Here is an 8,341-nt window from a genome sequence, read left to right as displayed (position 1 = left end):
TCTTATAGACCAGGCTGGCCTCGAACTCACAGAGATCCGCCTGCCTCTGCCTCCCAAGTGCTGGGATTAAAGGCGTGCGCCACCATCGCCCAGCTAAAACCCAACTGTTAAACTACCATCCAGCAGCCATCATAAATATCAAGCACTGTGTTCAACATTTGTTCCTCTCATTCTTCAACCCCAGCCCTCCCCTCCACCCCACCCTCACCCTCTCCTCCACCCTCCCTTCCACCCCCTACCCTCTCCTCTGCTCCTTCTCCTCCCCTCCACCCTGCTCTCCATCCCTTACCCTCCTTCCCACCTTCCACCCTCCCCTCCACCCTCCTCTCTACCCCCTCCTCTCCCCTCCCCTCCCCCACCATCCTCTCCCCCCCCCTCCCCTCCCACCCTCTCCTCCACCCTCCCTTCCACCCCTCCCCTCCAACCCCCACCCCTTTACCTCTCCATCCACTTCCCTCTCTGGCTTCTGTCCTGTTGCCTTCTGGCCTCTTTTCCCACCCTCCCCTCCCCACATGGTGACCTAGGCAGACCCAGTGGGGTGGGCAGTGGAATGGTCGCAGGGCACGTCTGTGGGCACAGTCCTGGGACCCATCAGTCCTGAGGCAGGCAACACTCATCTCTCTCTCCCCTTGTACTTATAGCCTCCAGAGGTGAAGCCCCTAATGGAGCCTATGGGTACCCTTACATGCCCAGCGGGGCCTATGTCTTTCCCCCGCCAGTCGCCAATGGAATGTACCCCTGCCCTCCTGGCTACCCCTACCCACCACCCCCACCTGGTGAGTGTGTCCTTTGCTGCCCAGCCTCTGCCTCCCCACCCGCCCACTGACCACACCTTCAGGTTGCAGAGGGGAGATGTGCCCTTTCACCTAATTTAGACCCAGCAGACACTGGAGAGTTTAGAGGGCACCACCCCCAAGGAACTGGACTGGCCACTCCCAGGAGTAGCCTTGTGAGGGAAGCAAGCAGGGCTGCTCACTGTCTCTGTCACTCTCTTCCCAAGCAGAGTTCTATCCGGGACCTCCCATGATGGATGGAGCCATGGGATATGTACAGCCCCCACCACCACCCTATCCTGGGCCCATGGAGCCTCCAGTCAGCGGCCCCAGTGCCCCCTCCACTCCCGCAGGTGAGGCCTGTAGGCTGCTAGCCGTCCTTCAGGACCAGCAGTCTCTCCTCAGGGTTCTTTCAGAGAACCCCACAGGATGGCTGGAGCCTGCGGAGAGAGAGCCTCGAATGATGAAGGGGTTCTGGCTCACACACCACCTGGTGGCGAAGAGCTGTATTCCAAGGGCTGGGTGGGGTTCAATGAGCCCTTGCCTGTCATGAGCTAGGCCTGTGTTTTGTGTACAGCGCCACAGAACATGAAGAACAGTCTGGATGTGAGGTGAGGTGAGGTGAGGTTGGCCTTCAACCAGCAGTGACCTTGGGCTGGGAAGGGTCACCCTGTTTGCCTCAGTGTTCTCTTCTACAGATGGTCACCAGGACCACCTGACAGACTCATGCCAAGGGCACGTAAAGGGACTGTAAAGGACAGTGCCAATACATGGCAGGTGCTTAGGAAAGTCACGGAACCCTTTGGTGGTCTGAGTCACCAGTGCCAGCTGCCCTGAACTCAGGCGAGGCAGGGGGGTTGTCGCTCATTGCCATTCCTCCCTGTGTTTGTTTTCACAGCTGAGGCTAAGGCTGCCGAAGCAGCTGCCAGCGCCTATTACAACCCAGGCAACCCACACAATGTCTACATGCCCACGGTGAGTGGGTGAGACCTTCTGCCCTCTCTGTCCCGCAGCCTGGGAGCTTGCGGTGAAAGAGACCACAGCTCATTCTGCGATTTCTCACATGATCTTTGTTTCTTCCTCTAGAGCCAGCCTCCGCCGCCACCCTACTACCCCCCAGAGGACAAGAAGACCCAGTAGACGTGCCCACTTCTCTGCCTCTCGGACGACCCCTTCCTGGGCCTCCCATGGAGCTGCATCTGGGACTTTGGGAGGCCAGGGAGGACTCTGATCTTCCCCAGTCCTGACTATAAACAGTTACCAGGAACCAGCTCTGATGGAAGGCTGGGGCTCCTGGCCTCTGCGAGCGCCTCCCAACTTCCCACACTAGCTCAGCCCTTGGCGCTGCTCTGTCTAGCTTCCTTCTCGCCATTTCTGGGGCTCTCGGGAGCACGGGTGACTCCTTGTTCCCCCTGCAGTAGCTCCTTCCCACAGAGGGACTCTCTGGCCACTCCTCCACCACAGTCCAGCCCCCTCAGCCTGAATCTTGGGCTTATCAGAGCAGCCTTGGGTCTCCCCCTTAGACCCTGCCAGGCTCTGTTCACATTCCTTCCCCCTAGTATGCGCCTGACCCTGGAAGGTCACTGTCCCAGTGTGTGATGAGTCCACGTTCCCTTTGGCCAGGCTCTGGCCTCAGTCACAGCCTGCGCACCTGTCCTGTCCTTGTCCCTTCTGGTGCCCCCGTCTTTGGGTGTTTCACCTGAGCCTCCAGTAGTTGGTGGCATCAGAAGCAAAGGCACGACGGAGGAGGAAGCCCCTCTGGTGGAGTTTCTGGGAATTAGTTCCCCTTTCTCCTGTCCCTTTGCCAGGGGCCTCTCCACAGGAGTGCTGGAGAATGCACGTCTATCCGATGAGGCCATTTGGTCTGGGAATGAACACCTCCAACCATGGCACCTGACACCTGCCATGTGCCCCTGTGTGAGCTTTACGCCCCCTGGATGTACTAAGATTTGCTCTTGTTCCTGGTCTGGTTGCAAAATGAGGAGATGGTTATTTAAAGAGAATTCCCTATTTATTTGACACAGAAAAATCCAGTTAATATATTAATGTGAAATAAACCCTGTTTGCACCTTGATTTGTTTGCTGCAACTGTGAAATATAGTAAAATGAAGTAACTGGACACTGACTCTGTGTGGTGACCAGGGCGAGGACTTCCGGGAGGAGGAGCTGCTGGGAGGAGGGGCTGCTGGGAGGTGGGGCTAGAGATCTGTTTCCTGTCAGTCCCGGTGCATTTGGTTCCCAGCCTTCTTACAGAGGCCTGGTATCTGCCTGGGGTGGTTCATAAGGTCACCCACTGCCCGCTGTGAGCAGGACGTGGCCTGTACCCCATCTGAACTCCAGATCCCCTACTGAGCACAGGCTGGAAAGCCAGCCCAGGCCTGCCAGGACTCTAGTGGGGGAGTGGCTGGGCTGGTTACTGCCCCCAGACCCAGGGGAAGAAGAGGGTAGAATAAAGCTAAGCCAGGCCTGCACCCCACTCACTGTCAAGAAACAGAGATCCCCGTACTGAAGGGTTCTCTCCTGACCAAAACGCTCCCCAGACTGCGCAAGGCCTTGCTGCCCACCCCCAGGGGCTCTCAGGGCTAGGGAAGGAGCACCCTCCTGACCATCAGTCGTGGGCCTGAGCTCCGCCTCCTTCTGTCCCTCCCTGGCTAACACCAAGTAGCCCCATCCCATCCCTGGAATGTCACCTGTGGGGTGGAGCCGGCTGGACAGCTGACTGCTGGGCGAGGAAATGCTTCTCAGGAGTCCCTGCCCTGAGCCTGCCCCACCCTAACCCAGATCTGGGACCAATTCAGAAAACTTTGGGCCGAGAACACCACAGGTCTAGGTCAGCTTCCTTGGCCCAGGCATAGTTGAGGCAGGCTGCCATATAGCCTGGCCTTACCACCCTCGCCAAGAGCTCTGGACTCTTCCCCGGTGCCTCGATGGGACGGTGGGTGGGGCTTACCCCGCCCACTTGGTCCACTTCTGCTCCTGGCTGGGGAGGATCCTGCTAGGATCGAGGCTGAAGGAAGGTGCAGGGAGCCTGGGAGAAGGCCCTCCAAGGCAGTGACACCCTGGCCCTTCGATCCCTCCACCCTCCCCTCGCAGAGGGTGGTACCTTGGGGCTCTTTGCATCATCCTGTGGCTTCGCTGATTTCACCCGGCAGCTAAGGGGGTGGCAGAGGGAAGGGCAGAGTCAGCCACCATGGCGACACACCTCTCCCACCCCCAGCGGCGCCCTCCACTCTTGCGCCAGGCCATCAAGATAAGGCGCCGCAGGGCCAGAGACCTGCAGGATCCACCACCCCAAACCACCCATGAGGTAGGAGTGATATGAAGGGCCAAGAACCAGCCTACGGGGTGGCACTGTGGTCTCGAGGCCTGGATGTGGGAGGTTGCCTGCCCCCACCCACCTGCCCTCGATGGCCCTGGGCATAGCCTTGTGGTTGGACAGAGAGGTCCACCATGTGTTCTCTGAGCCGCGGTGGGCTTTCCTAGTCTCTTCCCTTTGGTGGGCCTGTCCCTCCGGCCCTGCTCTCTGAAGGCATCCGCCCCCTGAAGGAATATCTCCAATGACAGTGGGCTGCCTAGGGACCCCTCTGAGCTACCCCAGACCTGCCTGGCATTCCCCCCTACTCACCCTCCCCAGCTCTTAGGCCTCACTTCCGCCGCTGGGGTGAGGAGCCGGCAGCCTCCTGATAAGCACCACTGTTTCCTCTGGGGAAGGAAGGGGGGGCAGGTGCCGGAGAGCCCACTGCTGGGCCAGCTGAACGCCTATGGACCTCAGGCATGGCAGGCCAGGGGATGAGCAAAATGACCCAGGGGTGAGCCCTTCGGGGAGCCTTGTGTTGGAACAAGTGAGGGGACTCGGTGGGCCTAGAGGCCCTAGAGGCTGAGGTGCTACGGTCCCTCTGTCTCAGGCCTGGGTCGTCCTGCCTGGCTAGATAAGCTTCTGAGGACAGCTTGTCTTTTCACCTTGCTCCTAGGTCCAGGTCCAGTCCCACCATTTTTCCTCAGAAGAGGTAAGAGGTGGAGTTTGGAGAGTGTGGGGGATGTGGGAAGCAGCCCTACATCCTCTCTGAGGGAGGCCCCTCAGGCCCCAGAGGCAGAGGTGGCTCTCACAACCACGTAGAGAGCATTCTGAGGTTCAGCCTTCACTGCATTGGTGCCTCTTTGTCCCTTTCTGGGCCCGAGATCTGGGCGTCAGGGAGGGCTGCTGGGTGATGACAGGGTTCCTGAGGTGACCCTGCTGTGTCTCAGCGGGACCTGCTGTATGAGGAAGCCCTCTATACTGTCCTGCACCGCCTGGGTCAGCCAGAGCCCAACCATGTGAAGGAGGACTCAGAACTGATACGCTACCTGCAGGAGGTAAATCCAGCCCTCCGCTGTTACCCATCTTCCTACAGCCAAGGCTCAACCCTCCCTTCCCACCAGTCTACCCTACCTTGTGTCCCTGCCCTCCCACACCTCTGCCCTCTTCAGGCCTTCCAGGTGCAGCCCAAGGAGCACCAACAGATGCTGCAGCGTGTTGGGGAGCTCGAGGTAACCTGGGCCAGGGCACCCTGGGCAAGGAGGGGGGCGTAAAAAGCTGGGCCTCTCAGCAACTCAGGCAGTGCCCACTCCCATCCTTCCAGAAACCAATATTTTGTCTGAAGGCAACAGTGAAACAGGCCAAAGGCATTCTGGGCAAGGATGTCAGTGGTAAGTGTTTGGGGGAGCCCCGGGACCCCATCAGTCTCGCCTTGAACTCCTCGCCAGAGAGCCCATCCACCGAACACCCCAGTTGCTAGACTCCTGTGTTTAGATGCCAAGTTTAGAGCTTTGTTCAGCGTTCCCAGGAGGAGGCTGGGCCCCAGGAGCTGATGGAATTCAAGGAAACCCTGGCTGACTTCCTGGAGTCTTGTCCCTCACTTCTTGCCAGGGTTCAGTGACCCCTACTGCCTGCTGGGCATCATCGAGCAGGGAGCTGGTGTGCCCGAGGGCAGCCCGGCGTCACGCCGCCGCCAGAAGGCCGTAGTGAAACACACCATCCCTGAAGAGCAGACACACCGCACCCAAGTCAAAAGCCAGACGCTTAACCCTGTTTGGGAGGAAACCTTTATCTTGTACGTGGTCCCATTCCAGCCTCTATTCGCTTCCCATCCCGGTCTCCTTGGGGTGGTGGTTTTCCAGCCAATGAGATCAGTGATCTTCCTGGATCAAGAGAATGAGTTCAGCCCTAGGTCCTCAAGTAGAGCTGGAGGGAGACGGGGCTAGATGGCACAGACCCGTGACATGAATGCCAGCCATGAACCTGCTTATGTATTGTCGCGCAGCTGAAATGCTAGCACTCCAGAGACAGGAAGATGGAGAGGTCAAGGCTAACCTGGGCTACATGGCAAGGCCCTGCCAAATGACTGTAGAGCAGGCACAGTTGGGTATCTCTGGCTGGTTGGTGGCCAGAGGACCTTCCAGCCTATTCTTGAAGAAGGCGTGAAGTGGTTGGGGTGGGGTGATGGGATGGCGCAATCTTTAATCCCAGCACTTAGGAGGGAGAGGTAGACAGCTCTCTGAGTTTGAGGCCAGCCTGGTCTACATAGTGAGTCCCAGGCCAGCCAAGGCTGCATAAAAAGATCCTGTACCCAACAAAAAATGAAAAAAGAGAGAACTAGGCAGGAAGGGGTGATATTGGGGATGGCAGGTTCTGGGCTTGTGGCCTGGCCCAACATGCATGTACACGGGGTGTCCTACCCTGCTAAGGTCCTTAAACATACATGTTCTTTTCTCCCTAGGGAGTTTGAGGACATAACCAACGCAAGCTTCCACCTGGACATGTGGTGAGTGGCCCTGCCCTGTCCCGGGGGGATGAGAACAAAAAGAGACAGTGGGTTGTGGGGACAATGTGTCAAAGTTTCTTTTTTTTTTCTTTTTTTTTTTTCTTTCAATGAACCAACTTTATTCCCCAAGGGGTGCACCGTTCCTGGAGGTACTGCAATACCAGGTCGATGCGTGGAGTGGACGGAGCAAGCTCCTATTCCAACTCCTAATTACAAAAATCCATTTAATATATTGTCCTCAGATAGAGGACGTATCAGATATTAAACTGATAAGAACAGATACTACACTTGATCTTAGCCAAAAGGCCGAGAAGCGATTCAAAGTTTCTTTACTGATGAGGTCATGGACCCCTTCCCTGCCTCTTACTCTACCTTCTGGCCAACAGGGACCTGGATACTGTGGAATCCGTGAGACAAAAACTTGGGGAGCTCACGGACCTGCATGGGCTCCGAAGGTGGGTGCTGCAGACTCAGGGAGGAACAGACTCACAGACACCCTGCCTCCTGAAAGACAGGCTCTGCCTTTGAGTGCCCAGGTGGCTGACCTTTCACCTGCCTAAAACAGGATCTTTAAGGAAGCTCGGAAGGATAAAGGCCAGGATGACTTTCTGGGGAACGTGGTCCTGAGGCTGCAGGTATGAGCCAGGGAGAAGGGCCGGGGAGAAGAGCCAGGGAGAAGGGCCAGGGAGAAGGGCCAGGAGAAAGGCAAGGGCTGGCAGGGTAAAGGACTTCAGGTTTGACCCAATCTGAGCCTGCAGGCCGCCCCAGCTGCCTCCCTGCTCTCGCCTCAGCTCTGTGTGGGGTTCTGATGCTCGTCACTGTTGTCTTCCCTGCTAGGACCTGCACTGCCGAGAGGACCAGTGGTACCCACTAGAGCCCTGCACAGAGACCTACCCAGACCGCGGCCAGTGTCACCTGCAGTTCCAATTCATTCACAAGCGGGTAGGTCAGGGGCCTGGGCCAGCAGCTGTGTCTTCCTCTGTCGGTAACCCTCCTGATGTGGGGAGGGCTGGCTGTGTCCGGCATGGGGTTCTCTGCTCATAGCCCTGTTGAACCTATTGCAGAGAGCCACGGCGGCCAGCCGCTCCCAGCCCAGCTACACAGTGCACTTCCACCTCCTGCAGCAGCTGGTGTCCTACGAAGTCACCCAGCACCAGGTATGGCTGTCTGCCCGAGCTGAATCCCCCCAGAGCCACCTGCCTGGTCCCGATGTGCCTCTACGATTTCCCTTAGGCCGGCAGCGCCTCCTGGGACGCATCGCTGAGTCCCCAGGGTGCCACCATCCTCTTTCTCCATGCCACTCAGAAGGACCTGTCAGACTTTCACCAGTCCATGGCGTGAGTACACAGCCCTGCTCAGAACCCCTAGGGGACCTTCTCTGCCCTGCCCACCAACCAACAGGCTGGCACTTCAAAAAACAGCCCTCAGGAGTGTGCTCTCGGGTCCAAACTGTGTTTGTTTATAATGTTTTATTTTATGAAAGTTGTGTGAGGTGTTAGAGTCCCTGGAACTGGAATTATAGACAGTTGTGAGCTGATGTGTGAGAGCTGGGAATTGAACCTGGGTCCTCTGGAAGAACAGTCAGTGTTCTTAACCTCTGAGCCATCTCTCCAGCCCCCCACCCCCACCCCAAACTGTGTTATTAAGTTTGGAGTCAGTTAACAAACTTTCAGATCTGGAGATTTTGTGCACAACTCAGATTCTAGCTGTTCATGAAAACAGGAATTCTCTCTCTCTCTCTCTCTCTCTCTCTCTCTCTCTCTCTCT

At 57.4% G+C, this 8,341-nt stretch overlaps 2 protein-coding genes and 1 non-coding gene across 7 annotated transcripts in view; 2 read left to right on the top strand and 1 right to left on the bottom strand.

Moving 5' to 3' along the window:
- Positions 1-2,892, top strand: part of Wbp2 (WW domain binding protein 2) — an 8,576-nt gene extending 5,684 nt beyond the window's left edge. For 2 of the 5 annotated variants that reach the window (XM_013347641.2, XM_026780742.1), the window contains exons 5-8: positions 642-776; positions 1,001-1,126; positions 1,672-1,748; positions 1,860-2,892. In XM_013347641.2, coding sequence (XP_013203095.1) covers positions 642-776; positions 1,001-1,126; positions 1,672-1,748; positions 1,860-1,913 — 392 coding nt within the window. In that variant the 3' untranslated portion in view covers positions 1,914-2,892. The remainder of the gene's footprint in view (positions 1-641; positions 777-1,000; positions 1,127-1,671; positions 1,749-1,859) is intronic. The other 3 variants (XM_005350753.2, XM_005350755.2, XM_026780744.1) reach the window with 3 other exon arrangements.
- A 1,069-nt stretch (positions 2,893-3,961) lies between these two features.
- The window catches only part of Unc13d (unc-13 homolog D), a 16,034-nt gene continuing 11,654 nt past the window's right edge, over positions 3,962-8,341 (top strand). The window contains exons 1-12 of the mRNA XM_005350751.2: positions 3,962-4,080; positions 4,745-4,780; positions 5,019-5,126; positions 5,241-5,300; positions 5,393-5,459; positions 5,680-5,863; positions 6,530-6,574; positions 6,961-7,029; positions 7,140-7,209; positions 7,412-7,516; positions 7,639-7,731; positions 7,808-7,911. Of these exons, the coding sequence (XP_005350808.1) occupies positions 3,964-4,080; positions 4,745-4,780; positions 5,019-5,126; positions 5,241-5,300; positions 5,393-5,459; positions 5,680-5,863; positions 6,530-6,574; positions 6,961-7,029; positions 7,140-7,209; positions 7,412-7,516; positions 7,639-7,731; positions 7,808-7,911 (1,058 nt within the window). The 5' untranslated portion in view covers positions 3,962-3,963. The remainder of the gene's footprint in view (positions 4,081-4,744; positions 4,781-5,018; positions 5,127-5,240; positions 5,301-5,392; positions 5,460-5,679; positions 5,864-6,529; positions 6,575-6,960; positions 7,030-7,139; positions 7,210-7,411; positions 7,517-7,638; positions 7,732-7,807; positions 7,912-8,341) is intronic.
- Positions 6,702-6,892, bottom strand: LOC113456415. Its single transcript, XR_003377230.1, has one exon. It is a non-coding gene; the product is annotated as a U2 spliceosomal RNA (small nuclear RNA).

This window comes from Microtus ochrogaster, chromosome 7 (genome assembly GCF_000317375.1).
Source record: "Microtus ochrogaster isolate Prairie Vole_2 chromosome 7, MicOch1.0, whole genome shotgun sequence".
Classification (NCBI taxonomy): Eukaryota; Metazoa; Chordata; class Mammalia; order Rodentia; family Cricetidae; genus Microtus; species Microtus ochrogaster.
The sequence above is the reverse complement of the archived record's forward strand: the minus strand, read 5'-3'. Positions and strand labels throughout refer to the sequence as shown.